This window comes from Sabethes cyaneus, chromosome 1, assembly GCF_943734655.1.
Source record: "Sabethes cyaneus chromosome 1, idSabCyanKW18_F2, whole genome shotgun sequence".
Lineage (NCBI taxonomy): Eukaryota > Metazoa > Arthropoda > Insecta > Diptera > Culicidae > Sabethes > Sabethes cyaneus.
The window spans coordinates 165,773,338-165,797,170 of record NC_071353.1 but is presented as its reverse complement, the minus strand read 5'-3'; the positions used below and the strand labels follow the sequence as shown (position 1 = coordinate 165,797,170).

Below are 23,833 nucleotides of genomic sequence, written 5' to 3'. Positions count from 1 at the left end.
GCCAGGGGCGGGCGACCAAGCGGGGGGACGATCGCACGGGTCAACCCATCTCAATATGTCTCAATCAACCGAACACGCAAGGTCATCCAGTGAACCATTACATTTCGGTTTCGTTTTTACCTGCCGGGAGCCAAAAGCCCTCTGCCCCGCACACTCTCATGCCATCATGACGTAATAGAAACACGAAGCATCTTCCTTTTCTGTAACGACCCGACTCGGGCATAATTTATTATCCATTACACTTCATCTACACTCGAGCTTCTTTTTCCCGAAAAGCCCCTCTTAATCATTAGTGTGTGAGCATATATGCGATGATGATGCTGATTATTTGCTGGCTCACCGCGCATTGAAAGCAAAAGTTGTAAAGATCGAAAATAAACAGCAATTAGTCGCGCGGGGTTCAACGTGTGTCTGTCCGGTGCCGGTGGTGATTCGCGCGGCTTGCTAGTTATTACATAATCGGTCGCATCCAATCAATTGGATCCTCTGCCTTGCTCCACTCGGCACACCATGGGAACGTCGGCCAGCCGGGTATGGTTCTGGCGGCCGCGCAGCCGAATCACTTCGCTGACAACCTTCTTTCGGTAGACCAACCAATTTAGGTCATCCAAAAACTGCTGAAACAACTGCTCCCGGCTGGGAATCGCCATGTCCAGATACATTTTGATGCGCTGCCAAACGTTGCCGGTATTTTGGTGCTTCATGAACAACCAATAGCGTGGGATCATCATGCACTGCACGTGGTTCCGAGCAACGATCGAGCGATCCGCCATTCGTTCTCCCAGTCCGAAAACCGATCCGCAGCTGTAGGTGCCAACGTCTAGAAAGTGATGTTCCAGCATTTCCTGCTGTGACACTGCAGGTTGCTGTTCGGGAAGTGGTGGCGATTCCCCGCCACCATCTGCTGCCGTCAACTCCAGCGAAGCACGCAGTCTCGGGGACAGTACCGAAAGTATTACATCCGAATCCTTGCGTTTCATCAACCGTTCGGCAATTCGCAGCTGCATTTCTTCCGACTCCGCCGGCTGCAGCCGATAGCACTCACGCTGGCCACGCATCTTCTTCTTGACCTTAAGGCACTGCAAAATCATGCACTGACCGCTAAGCACGAAGTAGGCGTACTCGAACTGGCCGCCCGTTTCGGCAACGGCAATTTGCTGCTGCGGCTTGAAGTGGCTCACCTTGGCCAGGATGCAGCACTCGCGAATCTGCGCCAAGGTTGGCGAAAGAAGTGTTTTAGTTAGTGATTGACCAATTGAAACAGACTAATTGAATGAAACTCACCTGATCTTCGTTCCAGTGGTCAAAGTACTGGAAGCGCTGGATCGCTTCCTGCATCTGGGACCATTGCAGCCGCAGGGTTGGTTCCAACAAACGCACGAAATCGTCCCGCGATACACACAGCAGCTCGCAGTCAGCTGCAGTCAGCGGGAATGCCGTCCGTACGCGACCCGACCGGAGGAGTAAATGAGCGAAAAAGTTTCGGGGCATTATTGGTGAGTTTTCCGCTTCTATTCTACGCTCTAGCTTTCACCCAAGTAAGTAGCACGACGCGGCAATCGGAAATCGTTTAAAGTTTTCCGCTTGTAACGTACAAACACATACACACACACACATTTCCTAGCAAAGGCATGCAAATAGTTGGCCCGCAGTTTGGCCCCCGTAATAGTTGGTTACGGGTTTTCAGTTCACCCCTCAAATGAGTGAAGGGAACTTTGACAGTTTTCCTGTGTTGATTCGCAATCTTCCAGTGCCAATCTTTTCTATCCCCCAAAAAGGAGGATACGGAGAAAACGGGTTCGCTCGTAACTTCCTTCTTACATCTATATAGACAGCAATAATAAACCCACAAAACTTCGAATGACACGAAGCGATGCGACGAGTGGCTCGACGAAGCGATAAATTGCTCCAACCACTAATCTATTAATCACGATAAATGCTAGTGGCTGCATGGCATGGCACGCTTTCCCTTCCGTTAGGTTAGAAGGGTTAGGCGAACACTGAAGTCGCAATCGGAACTGTGTTGCTGCCTTGTGGAAGGATTTAACAGACAATCAATTTCTTTTATTGTAGAGGAAAAGCGGTAATGTTGAAAGTGCATGATTATTTGAGTTTAGCAGTAGGGCAGAAGTTATTTTAGCAAGCTTTAAATAAACGTTTAAGGTGTATCATATTCTTTTGGAATACACTACAATAAGGTTTAGGAATAATCTAAAATTCTGATTTGCATTCAAGCACTTTTTAATGGAAAGAAATATAACCGATCTTCAATTTTCAAATATTTTCTTCTGAACGCATATTACCCGTGTGCAGTATTCCTAAATTCTGCAATTCTTCATTCTAAACTTGAAAACCGTTTGAAAGTCATTTGAAAACCATCTGCAGGTCGTCTGAAAGCCATCTAAAAATCGTCTGAAAGCCTTTTGAGAGTCGGCTTAAAGTCGACTGCAAGTCATCTGAAAGCTGTTTTGCAAATTTGTTAAAAGGTATCCAAATACCGTTTGAAAGCTGCTGAAAATCATCTAAATACAGTTTAAAAGTCGGCTGAAAGTTGTCAGAAATTCTTCTAGGTCACCCGAAAGTAGTCTGAAGATAGACTGAAAGCCATTTAAAAGCCGTCTAAAAGCAAAGCCGTGGACTAAAACCGTCATTAGACATTGCCCTTGCTTATCGACAGACTTCGCAGCCGGCTGTTTAGAGTACAGGAAAAATACGGGGCCAGTGTGCCGATCTTCCTACTGACTGTAGCTAGCAAGCATCGCCTAGCCGAGATTCGAACATACGACGACAGGCTTGTTAGACCAGCAGATCGTACCTCGAAGTTAACTGGGCGCCTCATAAAGGTCATGCGAGTATCGTCTAATAGCCGTTTTTCAGTTGAAAAGTCATCTGAAAATTGTCTGAGAATCACTTGGAAGTCATTTGAAAATCATTTAAGTCATCCGAAAGTTTTATACATGAAGGTCGCTTGAAAACTGTTTGAAAGACATTTAATGGGTTATGAATTTCTCCGGAAGTCGCCTCATGCAAATATCGTCTAAAAGCCGCCCTGAATTCATCTGAAAAATCATCGGTATGTCGATTTAAAGCTGTCTCACATCTGAAAGTATGAAAGTCGTCTAAAAGTTATCAAAAAGATCACGCATGAAAATGGCCATTTGTATTTCGGCCATTCGTGATTCGGCCATTCGGTTCCAGCCCCTCTAAAAGTCAGGTGAATATCTTCTAAAAGTTGTTTAAATCGTCTGAAAACCGCCTGAAAGACTTTGAAAGTTGTCTTGGAGCGGTCTAAGTCTCAATAAAGAAATCTGGAAGTTGTCCGAAAATTACCTGGAAGTCGTCTTAAGGTCGTCTTAAGAAAGCCTTTTAAAGGCCGTTTGAAAATCATTTAAATGTCGCATGAAAGTCGCCTGAAGGTCATGCGAATATCGTCTGAAATAGTGTTCGACATCGGAACGAAAATTGAAATCCGGGTTCCGATCCGGTCCGGTAAAAATCGGCACAAACTTTGTTATTCCGACTTTATTCCGGTCCGGTTTGGCTCTGTTCCGGTTCCGGAACCTGAACAGAGCCAAATCGGACCGGATTATTAATCTTTATAGTCGGAATAACAAAGTTCGTGCTGGACTTCAATTTTCGTTCCGATGTCGAACACTAGTCTGAACGTCGTCTAGAAATATGAAAGACGACTGGAAATTGTCTGAAAATCGACTAAAAATCGCTGAAGGTCATTTGAAAATCTTTTAAAAATCATTTGCAAATTTTACGCATAAAAGTTATTTGAAGGTCGCCTGAAAGTTGTTTCAAAGGCATCTACTAAATGCCTAATGCAAGTCGCTTTATGGTCATGGAAATATCGTTTAAAAGTCGTCCAGAAGTTTTGAAGGCATCTGAATGAATGAACACATAAAAATCACGAGAAGCTCTGAAAACCACCTGAGTCATCTGAATATCGCCAAAGTAGCTGTTTAGAACGCGCTTGTGCATGTCATTTGCTGTCGGAAAGGCTTAAAAGTCGTCTGAAAGGTGTCGTCAATTCTAAATCATTTGAAGGTCGTGAAGGTCACCAGGAATCCCTTTGAAAGTCATGTGCATATCGTCTCAAACTTGTCTATTTATTTATTTATTTTATTTATTTATTTATTTAGTCGTCAAATCATAGTAGACCTTTAACATTAGTTATTACATAATATTAGTTCTATTACTACAACACAGTCTACAAAGAAAACTGAACAGTGCAACTTTTAAATTACATAATATTGCTTACATTTTTTGCATCTAACGCGTAGAATTAAAGTATTGTTTTAATTTTAATTTAGACATAGTAAAGTCAATATTTTCGCAATGTTGGTTATAGGCGATCATCATCTGATTTAAAGGCCCGAATTTGGCATAGTTTGTGCGACAGTGACTTATGCTAAATATATTTCGGTTCCGCAATTGACGGTTCGGTACATAAAAGCTGAGTTTGGATAAAATTTCCATAGAATCTATACGGTGTGAAACAATATCGTTTACAAATGACACTTTGGCGAACTCACGTCGCTGTTTTAGTGTCTGTATATTTATAAGCAAGCAGCGGGCTTCATAAGAGGGAAGAGGAAAGCTTGTCCAATTTAGTTTACGCAAAGCAAACAGCACGAATTGTTTTTGTACTGATTCTATTCGTTCCTGGTGTATTAATGAAAATGGTGACCAGACTATGCTACAGTATTCTAATATTGACCTCACATATGCAAGATATAGTGTTTTTATTGTGTATGGGTCACGGAAGTCGTAGCTAAATCTTTTTATAAATCCTAGCATACTGTTAGCTCTGTTGATAATTGTGTTATAATGTTCAATAAATGTTAGTTTTGAGTCTAATATAACTCCTAAATCTCTGATTTTTTCACACTTTTCAACCAAATTATTTCCTAGAGAAATTGTAATGTTTGGCATGTTTCTTTTTCTACTGAAGGCTATTGATCTACATTTATGAGTGTTAAGTTGAAGAAGACTTTTGTTACACCAAATATAGAAAACCTGTATTTCGAGCTGGAATACTCTGACGTCCTCCTCGTTTGTTATTGCTAAAAAGAGCTTCATATCATCGGCATATACTAATACCCTAACATTTTTCAGCAAAAAAGAGATATCGTTCACAAATAAAATAAACAAAAGAGGGCCTAAATGTGAACCTTGGGGAACTCCAGAGGTTACTTCTAGAGGGTTTGACTTTTTCCCTTCAAATTTGACTATTTGCTGACGATTAGTCAGATAGGATTCGATCCATTTAAGCAGATCTGATTGGACTCCTATTTTTTGTAATTTAAATAATAGCATGGGTATATCAACGCGATCAAATGCTTTGCTGAAATCAGTATATAATGCTTCTACATAGCTCCCTTTGTCCATTGCATTCAGCGAATAACTAACGAATTCAATTAGATTTGTATTAGTTGAGCGGCCCTTAAAAAACCCATGTTGCATATTAGATATTCTATTTTTGACTTGATTGAACAACGATTCATTAATGATTGCTTCAAAAAGTTTGGGAATACAAGAAATAATAGCAATACCTCGATAGTTACTTATATCAGATTTTTTACCGCTTTTAAAAATTGGAATGAGGTATGAGGCTTTCCATGTCTTAGGGAAATTGCCGGATTCTAGTGACATGTTAAAAAGCCAATACAATGGAGCTGTAAGTTCTAATGCTAACTTTTTCAAAAACACGGGAGGAATACCGTCGGGTCCGCAACCCTTGGAGGCATCCAACTTAGTTAAACCTTCTAAAATAACATGTGCTTCGATTTTTTTGATAGTGATATCAGTAGTAAATTCTGGGAGGAAATCGAAATATCTGTAATCCCGATCTGTTTCCGAAAAAGCAGTATAAGTTCCTTGAAAAAAAGTTGAAAATAGATTGCAAATTTCATCTGGGTTATCAGCAACCGTTTCGTTGAGATACATTTCTGTCGGATAATTGTTCGATTTCAATTTAGTTTTTACATAATTAAAGAAATTTTTTGGATGACGTTTTAATTCACTTTCGGTTTTGGAATTATATTGCTCGTATGCTGTATCAATGGCTACATTTAGTTGGTTACAACTATCTAAGTAAAGGGCCAGATTTGCGTTACTGCCATTATTCTTGTACCTTTTATGGGCTTTTTGTTTGCGATTTTTCAAGTTTTTTATTTGTTGGTTAAACCAAATAGGATATTTTGAATAGCCATGTCGCCTTACTTTCTTTAGGGGGACATGCTCATTTATAATTTCATTTAATAATTTGTAAAAGATTTCTACAGAGGTTTCGATACCTTCATCACAATTGAAAAGGGTTTGCCAATCTAATGTGCTAAGACAACATTTAATGATATCATAATTTGCCAAATGAAACTGGTGGACATCTTCATATTCCCAATCAAGGGGTCTCTTATTTTCATGTACGAATATAGAAAATTCAATTGCTGTATGGAATGCTTCGGTTTTCCATAGTGGAGTCAATGAAGCGGTTACACAAAAGTCTTCATGCATGTTTGTTAACAATAAATCTAAAAAGCAATTTTGCTGATTCTTCACATGATTGATTTGATTAAGTCCTAAACTAGAAGTTTTGTCAAAAATAAACTGTAGCGTTTCATTTTCGCCTACAATTGGAAGTAAGATGTCCTCATTTTCAGTGTCTGGAATAAAACCGGCATTGCGTTGATTGAAATCACCGTATATATGAATTTTCACTTCCGGGGGAAATTTGGAAAAAATTTGTTCAGCAACCTTGAAAAAATTTTCATAAGCAGATTTACTTGCGTTATTTGGAGGGAAGTATACTGAGCAAAAAACGTGTGTTTCACCCGCTACCAGTACCTTTACCCATATATACTCAAATTCTTTGAATTTCGTGGTAATAATAATGTCGGAATCAAGTTTAGTTGAGACAGCAATTAAAACACCACCACCGGACTTCTTTTCAGAAACCTGAAAGTTTCGGTCATCTCTGTAAACATTATAAGCATTTCCAAAAACTTCTTCACTTCTAACACTTTCATCCCAACTAGTTTCATTCGCCAAAATTATTGGAAAGGAACAACTTAAAATTTTATTACAAATATGTCTAATCTTAGACGAACCTCTCATGCGGTTGAGGTTTTGACAGTACACTACAATTTCTGTTTCTGATTTTGATTGTACTACTGAGTTCACGCCGGATGGTGTTAAATCTTCCTCTAGGGAGTGCGTCGGATGTTCGTAAAACACGAATGTCGGCAGGAGCATGCCTCACATGCTGTAGGTAGAGAATTCCTTGGGTCCATAAGATTATAAGAGCGCGACGGTAATTCATTAGGTGGATACGGGTTTAAAATTTCACCTCTCTGGAATTGTATTGACGGATGATAGTTAGCTGGCGGCCTGGAAAACTGGTCTTTCGCTGCCGCAAGAAGCTCTCTAACAGGTGGCAGCCACATGTTTCGGTTTTGAATGCCCGTGAAATTAGAGTTACGTTGGTCAATGTAATGGTTTCTACTATTACTGGGTTCGTGGTTCCTTCTGTTATTACGATTACCAGTCCTGTAGTTGTTGTTGTTGTTGTTGCTGCTGTTGTTGTTGTTGTTGATGTTATTGTTGTTGTTGTTGTTGATGTTGTTGTTGTTGTTGTTATAATTGTAATGCCTGTTGTTATTACCGATGATTCTATTATTCCGGTTGTTACTGTTCCTGCTGTTCCGATTGTAGTTGTTTCTATTACTCCTATTGTTATTGTATCTGTAGTTATTGTTGCTTCTGTTGTTGTTGTTGTTATTGTTGCTGTTATTGTTGTTATGGTTAAAAGCGTGATTCTGATTGGAGTTACCGTTATCCACATTATTAGAAACATTGTGTGTATTATTGTTTCTTGCTCTACGCTGCCTTCTGCGTCTTGCATTTATTGCCTGCTTTTGCTGATTTAAACGGCATAATTGACGTGCGTCGTATTCCTCCCAGTTAGCTTTCCATACCCTCTTCGTACCCAAAAATCGCCATCCTGAAGAATCAGTTTTTTCGTTATTGTTTAATTCTGTTGACAAACTGGGGAATGAGTCAGATACCATTGGCGGTGGCACAGTATTTTGCATTGCTATGAGATTTGCTGACAATGACTTTAACTCATCGAGAATTTCCAGCCCTATTGTTGGGTAGTGCTGTATGGTTGAGTTAGCCGCTATATCAATCGTCACAGTAGAAAGTCTTTTAATTTCGTCATTGAGTTCCGACATCCCTGACGACATCGATTGCATCGAAGATACTACATTTTTATTCGATGTCTGCATTGCCCATTGTCTAGAAGGTGCTTTGAAAACCATCCGGAAAGCTTATAAAGTCGCTTCAAGCTGTCGGAAAGCCTTTTTAAAGTCATCTGAAAGTCGCATGAAATTCATTTGAATATCGGTGTAAAAGTCGTCCGAAAGTCAATTGAGAGCCGTTTGGAAAATGTCTAAGAATTATCTAAGTCTTTTAAGGTAAAATTAGTCGTCATTGATTTTGTACATTTCAAAAGCAGTTTTTTTTGTTTGAAATAAAAATTCTGTCCATGAAAATATATTCGCTGTGTTCAGATTGGCAAAAAGAATGCAGTGAATACATTTTTAAATACAGAACCCATGTTTTGTGCCCAAAAACTACTTTCAAAATTAGGCTTTCCGACGAAAAGTTAATGACTGCTGATTTTCCGTTAAGTCATCTAAAAATCGTCTGTATGTATCGAATTCGTCTGAAAGTCATAGGGGGATATCGTCGTGAAAAGTTGTTTGGAATACGCTTGGAATTGGTTTATAAGTCGTCTAAAAGCCATCTAAACATCGGCTGAAGGACGCCCGAAAGTCGTTTGAAAATTGTCTGATAGTGAGTACCACATCGTCCAGAAGTCACTTGAAAGCCGTTCAAGAGACGTTTCAAAACCATCTGAGGGCCCTCTGCAAACCTTTTAAAAGTTATCTAAAGATCGCCTGAAAATCCTCAAAACAGAATCTGGAAGTTGCTTAAAAGTCAATAAAGGTCGTCTGAAATTCTTTTAAATCACCTATAAGTCTGTGTGCTGTGAATATTCGCTAAAGGTTGTTTTAAAGTCGTCTGAAAGCCGTTTGAAATACTTTGACAGTCGTAAATTCCAGAGTCTTTTTAAAATCATCTGAAAGTTATCCGAAAGACGTCTAAAATTCGTTCTAAAATCGTCTAAAGAGCCGGACAAAAGTTTCAGAAAAGGCACCTAAACATCATTCGGAGGTTACCTGAAAGTCATTTAAGAGTTGTCTGACACCACCTGAGTCTCCCAGATGCCTTCGAAGTATGATGCTGACCTAACAAGCCAGTCGTTCGTTGGTTGGAAATGCGACTGGGAGAGGCTATTAGAGTCAATAAGAACGTAGCAAATGACCCTGCAATTGTCCTGCACTCTAACAGCTGGCTGTGAAGTCTGTCGTATAAAAACGGAATGCAGCACCAAGGCATTGCTTTGCTGAAACCACCTGAAAGTCTTCTGAACGTTATGTAAACATTGTCTAAATATCGCCTGAAAGCCGTTGAAGAGGCATTAAGTGTTTTAAATCGTCTGAAAGTCGTATAAAAGTGATTTGAATATCGTGTAAAAGTCGTCCGAAAGTCGCTTGAAACGTCTGATGGCCGTCTGAGAGCCTTCTAATTGTCTTTTTAGTCATCTAAAATCGTCTGTAAATCACCTAAAAGTGACCGGAAAGTTACCTGAAAGCCGCCTGAAAATCATCTGAATATAGAGTATAAGTCATCTGGAAATCTGAAGGTCACTTAAAAGCCCTAAACCGTATGAAAGACGCCTAAAAGTCATAGGGGGTTATCGTCATGAAGAGTCGTTTAAAACACGCCTGAAAGTCGTTTAGAAGACACTTGAAATTCGTTTATAAGCCGTCTCAACGTCTTTTAGGAAGCCTTTGAAAGTATGTAAGTATGTATGTTTGGGGTTAGCCACCATCACCTCAAGGGTTTCCCATTGTATGCAAGTAGAATTACTGCAGAATCGAATTTATCTACCTAACAACTTTCATGTCAGCATTGTTCGTGAAGGACCAAAAGGTTGGGTGGATCTATAAGCAATGTCGCTTATATGATTCCACAGGAATATAAGACACTCCACTCCAGCATAGACTTCCGGTTTCTAGATACATAACTTCGCACTGCAAACTTATCTTGCGTGATGATTTTGTGCTAGAAGGGCGCGTCAAAATCCTCTCCGACCTTATATGACTTGGGCTGGTTACCACTTCCCCCATCCAGTCTTCGATTCATTCGATGCCCTGATGCTTCTTCCCCTTTACGATAATGATGGTATATGGCAATGTTATAAGATATGTGTTATATAAATATATAGTATATGAATATATATGGACAAAAATAGAACAATCTCACCAGCAATCCTTCGAATGGAATAGAGTTGCATCATTTGAGTTTACATGAGTGCTTGCATTATTAATTTAATTTTTCTTCCGGTATCCATGAGCATTATTTAAACTTTCTTCGGCCCGAGTTTTCACTGCACAGTAGGAGGTGCTTACTCCATGAGCTAAAACGAAATAAATAAGTAAAATAACTTATGTTAAGCTTACCTACTAACAAGATCGTGTGGCTCAGCCGTCATCCAAACCCGCAGTTTTGAGATCAGGCAGCCGGGAAACACCCATCATCGTACCTCCTAGCCTGGCTACTCAATAGAGCATTACCGGGTAAGGCCACGTGGAGACGCTAGGTAGGGGCTTGGGATGGCTGGAGCTATGTTGGACGCTTCCTCATTTGCCTTTCCCATTTCATACCCATCTGAATGTTGCTTAAAAGTAGCCTGAAAATCAGCTGAAATATCGCTTAAAATCGCTATTTGGAAAGCGCTTGCATGTCATTTGCCGTCGGAAAGACTTTTAAGCCGTCTAAAAGATGTCTAAAATTCTAAGTCATCTAAAAGTCGTGAAGATCGTCAGAAAGTCCACTGAAAGTCGTGTGAATATCGTCTAAACGGTGACAGAAAGTCGTTTAAAAATCATCTGGAAGTTGTCCAAAAATCGCCTAAAAATCATCTCGTCCAAAACGGCGAAAGTCGTCCAAGGCCACCTGAAAGTGTTCTGAACATCATGGAAACGTCATCTAAATAACGCCTGAGAGCCGTTTACCAGACGTTTCAAAGCCGTTAAAGAGCCTTTTGATTTGAAAGTCTTTTAAAAGTCGTATGCAAATTATTTGAATATCGCTTCAACGTTATTCAGAAGTCCCTTGAAAGCCATTTGGAAAATGTTTGAAAGTCATCTAAAAGTCTTTTAAGTGATGACACACCACAATAGATCACAATACTGGCCGCGGTGGTAAGTCCCCGGGCAAAAAAATCTTTTAAAAGTCATCTAAAAGTCGTCTAAATGTAGCCTGAAAGTTATCTGATAGCCAACTGAAAATCATCTAATTATAGTCTAAAAGTCATCTGGAAGTGGGAAGCTTAAAAGCTTTTAGCCGTCTGATATTCGTCTGTGATAATCATAGGGGAATATCGTTGTGAATAGTCGTCTAGAATTCCTCTGAAAGTCGTTTGGAAGACGCTTGAAATTCGTTATAAGCCGGCTAGAAACGAAGTAGTTGAAGGTAGCCTAAGACTTGTCCGAAAATCAATTAAATCTTTAGAAAGTCGTCTAAAAGTCATCTCAAAAGCCACCTGAATATCGTCTGAAGGATAAAGTCTAAAAGGCGTGCTGAAGTTGCTTGAAAGTCGTTAAAGAGACACTCTAAAGCCATCTGAAAGCCCTCGGCGAGCCTCTGAAACCTAAGCAAAATGCAAAGCAAAGCCTAGGTGCTACATTCCGGTATCGAAATATGACCTTCTGTTTTTATACGATAGACTTCGCAGCCAGCTGTTAGAGTACAGGACATTTGCAGGGCTAGTTGCTACGATCCTATTGACTTTAACAGTCGAGATTCGAACATAAGACGAAGCCTAAACCCAAGACATTTAAAATTCGCCTCCTAAAGTCTCTTAAAATTAATCCGAAAGTTGTGTCTCTAGGAAGTCATCATAAGGTCGTCGGAAATTCTTTTTTAAATCACCTGCAAGTCTCTTGAAAGCCGCCAAAAAACCTTTAGAATCTGATGTGAATATCAACTAAAGTCTAGAAGTAATCTGAAAGCCATTTGATTTTGACAGTCGTTATAGAGCCCGCTGAAAGTATTTATAACGTCATCTGAAAGTTATCCGAATAACATCTGGAAGTCATCCTAAAATCGTCTAGAAAGCCATTTTAAAGCTAGCAGAAAAGTCGCTTGATCATTGTCCGAAGGTCACCTAAAAGTCGTTTAAAAGGCCACCTGAGAGTCTTTTGAATGTAAGCTTCATCTAAATAAAATCTGAAAACTCTCCAGGAGTCGTCTGAAAGCCGTTTAAAAATCGTTTGAAAGTAGCCTGAAAGTCATCTAAATATCGCCAAAAGTATCCCAGAGTTGTCTGAAAGCTGTTAGGAAGGCGTTTGCATGTCATTTGACTGCCGACTGAAATATCATCTGAATGTTGTCCAGAGGTCACCTGATGGAATTAAAAACCAAAGGCAAAACGGCTCTGAAAAGTTATTTGAGACTGGAACAAATAGTTCACCACGACACGATCCTGAGGAAAAATGCGCCAAGAATAGTTATATATATCGTGAAGATTTAGAACAACTATTCAGGGCTAATACGAGCGAGAAGTGGGCGACGGGTGAAAACAGTTCTTTGATAGGCATCTCAATGGCGATCTATAAGAGAAGACGGAACGGAAGTTAACCTAGGAAATTCCGAAATTCGCGTAAAAAAACCGCGTAAATGCCGAAATTCGCGTAAAAATAGTCGCGTAAAAAAACCGCTTGCTTGGAAGGCGCTTGCACGTCATTTGCCGTCGAAAAGACTTTTAAAAATCGTCTGAAATTCTTTTAAAAGTCATCTGTAAGTTTTCTGAAAATAGCCTAAGAGTCAATTTAAAATCGTCTAAAAAGTAGAAAATTGTTCGAGGCTACCTGAAAGTCTTCTGAACATCATGTAAACGTCATCTTAATCCACGTTGTCAGCGAAACAGATAAATTGGTTAGATGTGTTAAAACCCGGACGCTTCATAACACCTTCTAGCGCGATGTTGAATGGAAGACAGGAAATACCATCGCCTTGTCGAAGTTCCCTGCATGTTTCAAACAAGCTTGATAACGCGCCCGAACTCGTCGCGCAACACCGAACACCATCCATCGTGGCCTTAATCAGTCTAGTCAGCTTTCCGGGAAAGTCATTTTCGTCCATAATTGTCCGTAGCTCTTCACGTCGATAGTGTCGTAGGCGGCCTTGAAATCTATATGAATAGGTGGTGGTGCGTAGGGACTTGGTATTTGCGACACTCTCGAAGGATCTGCAAAACCGGCTTGATAACTTTCCACGAATCTACTTGCTAGCGGCGATAGGCGGCTAAAGATGATCTGAGAAAGCTCTTTATAGGCGGCGTTGGAAATGGTGATCGCTCGATAGTTTTCACATTCCAACATGTCGCTCTTCTTGCATATTGGGCACATTACTCCCTTCTTCCACTCCTCCGGTAGCTGTTGTATCCCTGATTTCGACTACCAGCCGCCGCAGACAGGTAGCCACCTATCCGGGCCCATCTTGATAAGCTCCGCTGCGATGCCATCCTTGCCAGCTGCGGATGTGCGCTGAACCAACCTGTGCGTTGAGATCTCGGATGACGGTTTTGACGTCATGTCTTGGGCAGTTGTCTCCCATCACGATAAAAGCTGTACCCAGCTCGTGTGTATTGCCAAAGCTCTGGTAGATGGTGTATCCGTCTCTATACGAATGTAACGTAGACCCCTTTCAGCATTACTCCTGTAGCGCTTGGCGATCTTACGGGCCCTCAGTAAGTCGGAAAGAATATGGGTACTTCCCAGAAAATTGAGAGACTTGTAGTTCCATGTTCCAAGCTTCCAATCGTTAGTCCTTTTTCGTTGCCTTGGTCTATGCCGATTGTTCCGGCCCCTATGTTTTACGGATGGCTTATAAAGTCTGCACCAACCCTCTGTGTCGCCGGAGGCTACTTCCCGTCATTTCCGCGCGTTGAGACCATCATCAATTGATTTTTCGTGATGTTTTATGCCTACGAAAAGTCACCTTTTACCCCTTAAAAACACCGGCAACAAAAAGTTCCGTTTTTTCGGTCGATTCTGCCCACTGTGCGTCGTTTGTAAGTTGATGGAGGCCACCTGAAAGTCTTTTGTACGTCATGTCAACGTCATCTAAATATCATCCTGAAGTTCTCCAGATGTCGCCTGACAGCCGTTTAAAAATTGTTTGAAAGTAGCGTGAAAGTCATCATAATACCAAAAGTCGCCTGTAGTCTGTCTGAAAGCTGTTAGGAAAACGTTTGCATGTCATTTGAGAGCCGTCTGTAAACCTTTTTTGGGGAAGAGAGTCGTTGAGAAACTGGAAAAGTTAATGACTGCTCAGTTCCCCTTAAATCATTTGAAAGCAGTCTGAAAGTTGTCCGAAGGTTATCTGAAAACCATTTGAACCATCTAGGAAAGCGACCATTTGGTTATTAAGTGATATTTCAGGAATTATGCCAAATGGGCGGCCCCCTTTTCTAATGCCTTCCACGACTAATTGCATGGGCCACAAACTATTGTTTCCACCATTTAACCACTTTTCGCAGCTTTTAGAATACCCCATAAACATGGGACAGTTTTGCGATTTTTCACAAGCATCGCATGAACACGGAAGGACTGACGACGACAGTCTGATGGTCTGCCGACACGCGATTTTGGTTCGTACAACTAACTTTTCCCGACCTATAAGGAAAAGTTTTAATTGTACCTCATTAGTTCGGTCATTCTGCGGGTGGTGCTCGAAAATAGTTCACCCTCACCTCACCCCTTGTTATGTAGGTCGCAAATTTGTTGAGAACCTTTCCTTATTTTACAGTACAGTACTGAAACAGATTACCTCTTAACAATATTTTAAGTCTGATTAAATAAAGCATAAATCTTCAACTAATTCAATGATTTAAAGTAGCAAATACTCACTCGCCGTTGCACAGGTCATGGTACGGGGGCGCCCGTACAGGAACGCTATTTCCCCAAACATTTCCCCCGGCACTCGAACGCCGTAGGCAATGTCATTATATTGCTTGTAAACCTACCGAAGACACACGGTTACTTCCTCAACAGCAAAAGCAAAGCTCAACCATGCCACCAGCCACGCTTACCGGGTCCCATGTCGATCGGCTGACGGTAATTTCGCCATCCAAAACGAAATACATTGCCTGAGCTTCGTGACCTTCGCGCAGAACGGTTCGACCGGCATTGTAGTAACGGTAGCTGGCGCACGTGGCCAGCTGCTCTCGTACCTCCAACGGAAAACGGGACAGACACTCCAAACGACGAAACAGTTCGACCAGTTTCGCACGTTGCTCCGCGGTGCGATCCTTCGCCGGTTGGTTGAGAATTGCTTTTTCCTATGTTCAATTTTTCTGTCTATATTATCCAATTCTAGTGGAAAGTAATGAACAAACTTACAAAAAGCGTCAGCAAACCCTTCCTTCCCTTGCGCCGAACGATGATCGCAATGTTCCGGCGGGCATTTTCCCCAATTTCCTGCTCATCAATTTCGGACAGCCAGTAGTTGTTGCAGATCACCAACCGAACAAGTGCCTTGAAACGAAACCGTGCCAACCGCCGTCTTCGTAGCTTTTCCTCCTATGTTCAATATACAACAGGTGTTAATTAAATAGAATGCAGCATACAATCAACCCAATCAACCGCACTTACGTCGGCCTTTTTCTTGCTCGCCATTCTTCACTTTTCGTTTTTTCGATTTTTCAAACCAATTTGAAATGCTTTTCGAGCAGTGCCTGCTGCGAAAAGCTTCGCTTTTCGCTTAAGCAGTTTTCGGTGCCGACCGGTAGGGCGGCGCTGCTGGTGGTAGCAAAACATCGCCTCCTATGCAGAAGGTGAGGTGTGAGGTGTTGAATTCAAGCAAACTGTCACTTGCATCATGTTGCATCGATTCGAACTTGCAAAAAGCAACGTGCTCGTAGCTCGTCATCGTTTCTTGGAGTGAAAAAAAGAAGAATCCGGTAAAGGCAATTAATTTAGGTAGATGTCCACCTTTGACGACAGCAGTGGAAAGCGACTGTATTCAACCCTACTGACCGATTGCCACCTGGAGGGGCTGAAAAAGGAACTGCGTTTACGTGAACGAATTGTGCTGCTCATCCAGCGGACCGAGCTGTTGGAACACGTGCGGCAAGCTTGCGCCGCCTTTCACGAACGGTTCCTGGCGGAAGGTAACGATCAGGATCTGCTGCTCTGTCCGCTGGTGGTGCCACTGCACATTGGCTACGGTCCGCTGCAGGAATTTGGTGAGTTGTGGTTTACCATCTTTATTTTTTCTTAGCTAGGGTTGGTTGCATTCCTGGTACCTGCTACAGCCTATTTCTATTTCTGATTTACATATATGTTCTAAATACCTAAGTAAAAGAATGAACTCTGGGCTCTCTTCAAATATCGAAGCAAAAGAATGGTTTGGATGTAGAATGTCATACCTACATCTCTAATTTACGACACGGCATTGCATAGTACCTATTTATCAATGGTATTTCAAGTTGGTTCAAAAATCTAAACAACTGAACTAGAGCTAAAGTTTCGCACGAATCGAATGATATTGTACCAAAATAACAGCATTTAACAATTTAACATATCGAATCAATCTTGGCTAGTTGGTTATTTGAGTTAGTCAGAAGGTTTACAGAAAAAAAACTTGGGTTTGAAACCAGAAGCCTAGCGGAACGTTCTTTACAGTGTACCGTTTCTGTTTATTTAACTTTGATTTAGACGATGGTTTTGTCTAGTCAGCACAACTGTATTAGACGGGCAATAGATTCTCTTTAATATTTTCCGTTGTAAATTAGTTGGCGTTATCTGAAACTTAGTTGAAATTTGAAAGTGTGTTAGCAGAATTTTCTCTATTCTGTCCAAGTAACCATAAGCCCCCCAAGAAAAATTGGCTTGGTTTTATAAATTTTGGAAAAATTTATAGTTAAATATCTTCATCATTGTTATAAGAGACCATGCATTAAGGAAGTATAATCAAGATATTGATTCTACTATTAAGGTGCATTCAATTTTAATATGCCGACAAAATAAAATGCTTGAAGTACATGCCGGAGGCTACAGCCAATGTTCCGCGCTAGGGTGACCACACGTCCTGATTTACCAGGACATGTCCTGTTTTCACGAGCGTTGTCCTGGTGCCCTGGTTTACAGCGAAAAATCCTGATTTTTAAAATGAAATCCTGCTTTTCTATAGAAATGGAAGTACAAATGTTTTTAAAGTCCTACTTTGTCAGTTTCTCTAGAAACATAGGTTATCTTATCTTCGATGCCTGATTTTACATTCTCAGTTTTGTAAATGTAGCATACTTTCGACTGTTTAAACTGCTGTAGACCCGACGACGAGACGTTCAACAGTTGATCTCTGTGGGGCATCAAGATCGTCATCGGAGTTATGTATGAAGGCGTTTATTGTCTGCACACCGACACGAACGAGCACATTGCAGCTTTGCATGATTATCGGAAGCACTTTTTTCCAAGCAAAGGTAATCACAAGCTACCCTTGAGATCATCTGACCAACGGGTATTGAGCCTAATATGTCTACCTACTTCTCATCAATGGCCCTACGATGGCGTTCCCTACGGGATGCGGGTACACCCACCCTGAAACCTACCGACGGAATACAAAGTGCTTCCAGATTTTGTTGCGGCGTCTTTCTACAATAGCAAGAAATTTCGTAGGGCAGTATCACGGGAGCTTAACGAGAGGCCGTGTTACTATGGGTCAAGTTTTCTCACTCAGACAATTCCTCCCGTGTTGTCGGGAGTACAACATGCCCACGGTTAATATTGACGTGGATTCCAAGACAGCATACGATACAGTTAAACGTGAAGAGCTATGGCAGTTAGTGCATAAGAACAGTTATCCAGACCAACTAACGCGGTTGACTCCTTTCGAATTGTCCTATGGACTGTTTGTTTAGCATCGTTATTGGAGGTGTGATCCGACGAGCGAGTATCGGAACAAATGAGACGAACTTCAGCAAACGTAGCCAACTTCTTGTCTTTGTAGACGACGAAAAACGGAGGCTAAGAGGATTGGGTAAAAAATCAATGCGTCGCAAACCAAATATATAGGGGAACCGCTAATAATACAGCTAAGAAGATTCAACGATGCCTTTAAGCTGGAATTCGGACCTTCTTTTCACTCCACAAGACTTGTGCAGCCTTGCTTATGGAAGATAGACGTGTATTTGTACGAAAGGTGTTGCGGACTATTTTTGGCGGAGTACAAGCAGAAAGCAGAGAATGGCGCTGGCATGTGAGCCATGTCGCAAAAATGCACCAGCGACTCTAGAAATAGAGGGGCCTTACGTGCAGCGTAGCTCGACCAGATTGCAGCTGACTTGCGAATGTCGAGATGCTCAACGAATTGGCGACAAATAGCCCAGGACGAGTACAATGGAGAAAAGCTCTTGATATAGCAGCAGCAACCCCGGGTTATTCGTTTCTGGTCTCCTATATGATGTTTTTCTGGGGCTTGCCAGGATATTTGGGGGCTTTTCCTCTAGTTTTCGGTACCATTTCGACGGTAGCTAGGTTTAGCTTACTCACTGAAACTCACTATAGCATTTATACAAGAAAGCATTTGCCTCCACAATAGAGTGTTTTAGTTTTTGTTTACGGTCTTTTAATGATGTTTGTGATTTTATGATGGGCGGAAAATGGAGCAAAGCTAACATGAATTGCGGGTGGCGATAAAGAGTCCAGAAAACGATAAGCGAGAGACAGTGGAGGTTTTAGTACGAAAAGGCCATAGGTCGTTGGACAAAAGCTTGAGCCATTACCCTGTCTGAAGTCAAACAGTACGGTACTAAAAAACGGAATATAGTCGCACAACTGAGACAGTGAAGACAAAACTAAAATAAAAGTCTGAGCTGAGTGTATAAAGCTACGTATCATAAATTCTTAGTGAAAGACCAGTACAAATATACAAAGTTTTAAAGGTAGACTAAAAAGGCGTGCGAAAAGAAGCAAACAACAGGTATGGCTATCAGAGAATTCTCACGGCATATTCACGACCATGACCACTGCAAAACTCGACGCTAAACAAACCATCTCGCTCTTAGGACCTCTGAGTTTTCTTCGTTTACCTGACGGTTACCAACGTGACCCGAAACTGTACCTGAGTTTTACCGAATTTTGTCCTCACGTCAAGGAGCGTCCCTGCCAACGACGCCATCGCGCTTATTCAGAGCCCCAGGTGCGCCCGCAGCCGGAACACCGGGAGTAGGCCATCAAGCTTCGCGCCAAAAGTCATCGACCTGACCGCAAACGGATTCCGGTCAGCATCTCCGCCGGAAGTGAAACCTCTAGATGTCAAAAGGTAGAAATTACCGAAGGAAATTCTTTAATAAAGGGAACAATTTAAGCAGAAGGTTTTCAGGGGTTTTCTTGATAACAAGTCGCGAACGTTTACAGTCCCTGAGGTTTGTTTAAGGGGGTTGTCGTAATTGCTGGGTAGTTAAGACCTCGTCGCCAAATACCGACGAGCTACAAACCAGTTGACCACGATCCTGAGGAGGGAAAAGCGCCAAAAGGAGGACAGAGGTCGTGAAGAATTAGAACAACTATTCCGAGCTAATAACACGCGCAAGTTTTATGAGAAGCTGAACCAAACTCGGAAGGGCTAGACACCGAAAGCTGACATGTGTAGAGACGAGGGAGGGAATGTAATCACAAACAAGCGCGAGGTGGTCGACAGATGGAAGCAGTTCTTCGATGAACACCTCAATGGCGAAGTTGCAGAAGGAGGCGGAACGGAAATTAACGCCCATGGAAGATAGTAATGTCCTAGCACCTGATCTCCAAGAAGTCAAACGAAAAAGCGGGCTGCTGAAGACCAATAAAGCCACTGGGAAGGACCACCTACCGGCGGAGATTTATACACATGGCGGAGAAACGCTAGCGAAGGCTCTACACTGGGTTATTTCGATGATTTGGGAGGAGGAAAAGTTACCGGAGGAATGGATGGAAGGAGTGGTTTGTCCCATCTACAAAAAGGGTGATCGGCTAGACTGCTGCAACTATCGTGGCTGGTAAACGCCGCCTACAAGGTACTCTCCCAGATCCTGTTACGCCGGCTGTCACCGATAGCACAAGGTTTCGTAGGGAATTATCAGGCGGGTTTCATGGGGGCTCGCGCAACTACGGACCAAATTTTTACTATCCGACAGATCTCGCAGAAATGTCAGGAGTACAACGTGCCCACGCATCAAATCTTTATTGATTTCAAAGCAGCATACGATACAGTCGATTGAGACAACCTATGGCAGATAATGCACGAACACGGGTTTCCGGACAAACTGACGCGACTGATCAGAGTGACATAGGATCGAGTGATGTGTTTCGTAGGCATCTCTGGCACATTCTCGAGTCCCTTCGAGACGCGGCGAGGGTTGAGACAAGGTGACGGTTTATCCTGCATGCTGTTCAACATCGCTCTTGAGGGTGTGATCCGACGAGTGGGCATCGAAACGAGAGGCACGATTTTTACCTAGGGTAGCCAACTTCTAGACTTTGCAGATGACTTCGATATCATAGCCAGGAACTTTCCGACGGCGGAGGCAATCTACGCCAGACTGAAAGCGGAGTCTAGGAGAATTGGGCTAAAAATAAATGCGTCGAAGACCAAATACATGAATAGGAAGAGGCACAAAGGAAACAAACGTCTCCCACAGACGGTAACCGTTGACGGCGACGAACTAGAAGTGATAGTGGAGTTCGTGTATTTGGGATTGCTGGTGACCGCGGATAATAACACTAGTAAGGAGATCCAGCGGCACACCCAAGCGGGCAATCGGGCCGACTACGGCGCCGCACGAAGCTAACAATGTACAAAACCCTTATTAGACCGGTAGTTCTTTATGGACTTGAAGCCGTGACGCCGCTCACGGAGGACATACGCGCGCTAGCCGTGTTTGAGCGGGAAAGTGCTGCGGACGATATTTGGCGGAGTACGAACTGAACGCGGAGAGTGGCGGAGGCGTATGAATCACGAGCTACAGGCGCTGCTTGGGGAGACTCCCATCGTACATCTAGCGAAAGTTAGCAAGCTACGGTGGGCCGGACACGTCGTAATGATGCCGGACGACAGTGCGACGAAAATAGTCCTCTTCAACAACCCCACCGGCACCAGAAACAGGGGGCCAACAAGCACGATGGCTCGACCGAGTTGAATGGAGACGAGTCGAGTGGAGAAAAAGGGATTTCGGCGCACAAGCTTCTATCCTAATAGAAGTGTGTTCAATCATAGCGAATTTTTATCTGCCGAAGCTAGTGATGCACCAATTCTCTTAATAGTAACCAGCGAAGGATGCATCTGAGGTCGATTTCGCTGATCTTGAAGATGAACCAGCAACAGCAGCGTGTCAATTGAAACTGAAAAACAAAGCAATACATCCAACCGAATGATGTTTTTTGACATTTTAAAAAATATTGTCAAAGACTAGAACCTCAAATTTACATTTTAAGACGTTGACACACTTTGGAAATTCCGTACCCGGGATGTTTGAACTCTTCATAAACCGGACACGAGCTGGCCTACTACATCGGCTCGGAGTAGAGACCGCTGCCATTCAGGAAGTTCTTTGGATTAATTACGGAGAAAAGGTTTAACGCGTAGTAGATCAGCGGTTCCCAACCTTTTTTGGCCAAACTCCGTATACTATTTTCCATTTGGGAAACGCTGTAGTCGAGGACCTTTTTTCAATTATCTCATCTATAGTGGCGTCATTGGCAGATAGCCATCATCTATCAACCAACGATAACGGGCCGAGACTCACAAATTGCCGCGACCAGAGATATGGTCATTTGTAACACCTACTTTACACTTTTGAATATTTGGAATCACACCTGAAGAAACGTAAATGGAGACTCTAGCACCCAGATCGATTATTTCCTGTTCGACGGTCAGCTTTTTTTCGGATGGCATCGATGTACGGTCTTCTGGGACCAAATATCGACTCTAACTACTATCACATCGTGTCTAAGATTCGCGCTAGGTTGTCGAACGAGACAAAAGCTTGCACTGAGAGAAAACTGCGTTTCAATACCCAGCGGTTGACGGTAGATGGCGTGGTAGTGGAATACGCCAGAAAGCATGACTAACGAATCGCAAAACAACTAAAAGAAAAAGAAGCTGTAAGTGGGCTGTGGATAAACTTACGGGGTGCTATTGAAACAACTGCCAGAGAGGTGGTAGAATCCACCGGATCACAGTCAGGATCTGGGAGGAAGAACAAATACCGGAGGAGCGGTTTGCTCTATTCTAAAAAAGACATCGATTCGAGTGTAAAAACTATCTTGGCATCACATTGCTCAATTCTGTCTATAAGGTGCTCTGCCGTATCCTGTTCTGTAGGCCAGGACCGGTAGAGGAGTCCTTCGTCGGCGTGTACCAAACTAGGTTTTGTGAGAGTCGCTCCACGACCGATTAATCAACCCTGCGTCAGTTACTAGACAAGTTTCGAGAGTACACCTTGCACACTTATCATCTGTTTGTGAACCTTAAGGCGGCGTTCGATTCAGTTAAACGAAATGAGCGGTGGCAGATAATGCTAGTACAGGGTTTTTCGACGAAACTAGTTAAGCTGATTCATGCGACGCTGAATGGGTCAAAATCATGCGTCAGAATAGCGAGTGAGACGTCAGCCACTTTCGTTGGACGTTGGATGCAACGAATCAAGGGGATGCACTCTCTAAGCTGCTACTCTATACGGTGCAATACTAAGAGCAACCATGAAAAGGAACGAGAATATCATCACGAATATCACATGGTTCTTGGTTTTGCGGATGACGTCGATTTCATTGGAATCAATGGTGCCCTTTAGGGTTTTTAAATTGGAAACTGAGATTAGGACTTACCATTAACAACGCCAAAGTACATGGTCAACAATTCTCTCCGTCTATTGAAAAGTCTATCGTTATACAAATTATTACCTGTCTTCATTATAAGTCAGAACGAAACATGAACTTGTACAGCTTGCTCGTACCTGCTGGTTTCGGTACAATTCGCTACAATTAATCTCTTTATCAACCACAGATGAAAAACTTCTGTCGAAAATCATCCGCGAACCGATCCTGTACGAAAAAATCTTCCGCGAAGTCGTCCTCAGCATTGCCAACACCTATTTCTGTCGTCTCGAGTCACCCTTCCGGATCCGGCTTGAACAGGTCTACTGTAGGTTACGAATGAAATTACCCCTAGAGGAGCGGTACCTATTTCGCACGCCAAAGGTTTCCATCGGATTAACCGTACTGCACGGTGTCGTACAAGGCTTCAGTTCCGCTCAGAAGTACATGTAAGTATGATCGGTTAGAACCGGGCTCAACGGTTTAATGATTCCATTTGGTGGACAGCCTCCAGTCGGTGTGGGTCTGCCCGGACGATCCGTTCGCGATCACCATAACCGGTGAGGTCAAGCGAGTTCCCAAGTGCGAGGATTGCGGTATTGCGTTGCAGGAACACCAGCGGATTCGAGCCGTGTCCGATTTCTGCACCGTGCGGGCATTCTCGGCGGACAGTTTGCAGACGCCGACCGCCGTGGGGCGCATCTATCCGAGCATTTCCGTACGGCTGGCGGACGATTTGAGCCAGCAGTTGCGGCTCGGCTACGAGTACGCCTTTACCGGGGTGTTCAACCCGCTGAGTCAGCTGTTTAGCACGTGGCAAGTGGAGGAGCTGCTGTAGT

The 23,833-nt window shown here is 42.6% G+C and overlaps 2 protein-coding genes across 2 annotated transcripts; one reads left to right on the top strand and one right to left on the bottom strand.

The window, feature by feature from the left end:
- Window positions 1-473: 473 nt before the first annotated feature.
- Window positions 474-15,821, bottom strand: LOC128732406 (cyclic nucleotide-binding domain-containing protein 2-like). The gene is made up of 6 exons (XM_053825652.1): window positions 15,798-15,821; window positions 15,546-15,725; window positions 15,236-15,484; window positions 15,054-15,165; window positions 1,285-1,418; window positions 474-1,208 (listed from the first exon to the last, which is right to left on the bottom strand). The coding sequence occupies exons 1-6, from the start codon at window positions 15,819-15,821 to the stop codon at window positions 474-476; spliced, it is 1,434 nt and encodes a 477-aa protein (XP_053681627.1).
- Window positions 15,822-16,128: 307 nt separating this feature from the next.
- On the top strand, window positions 16,129-23,832 carry LOC128732405 (uncharacterized). The gene is made up of 3 exons (XM_053825651.1): window positions 16,129-16,390; window positions 23,185-23,443; window positions 23,502-23,832. The coding sequence occupies exons 1-3, from the start codon at window positions 16,129-16,131 to the stop codon at window positions 23,830-23,832; spliced, it is 852 nt and encodes a 283-aa protein (XP_053681626.1).
- Window position 23,833: the final 1 nt, after the last annotated feature.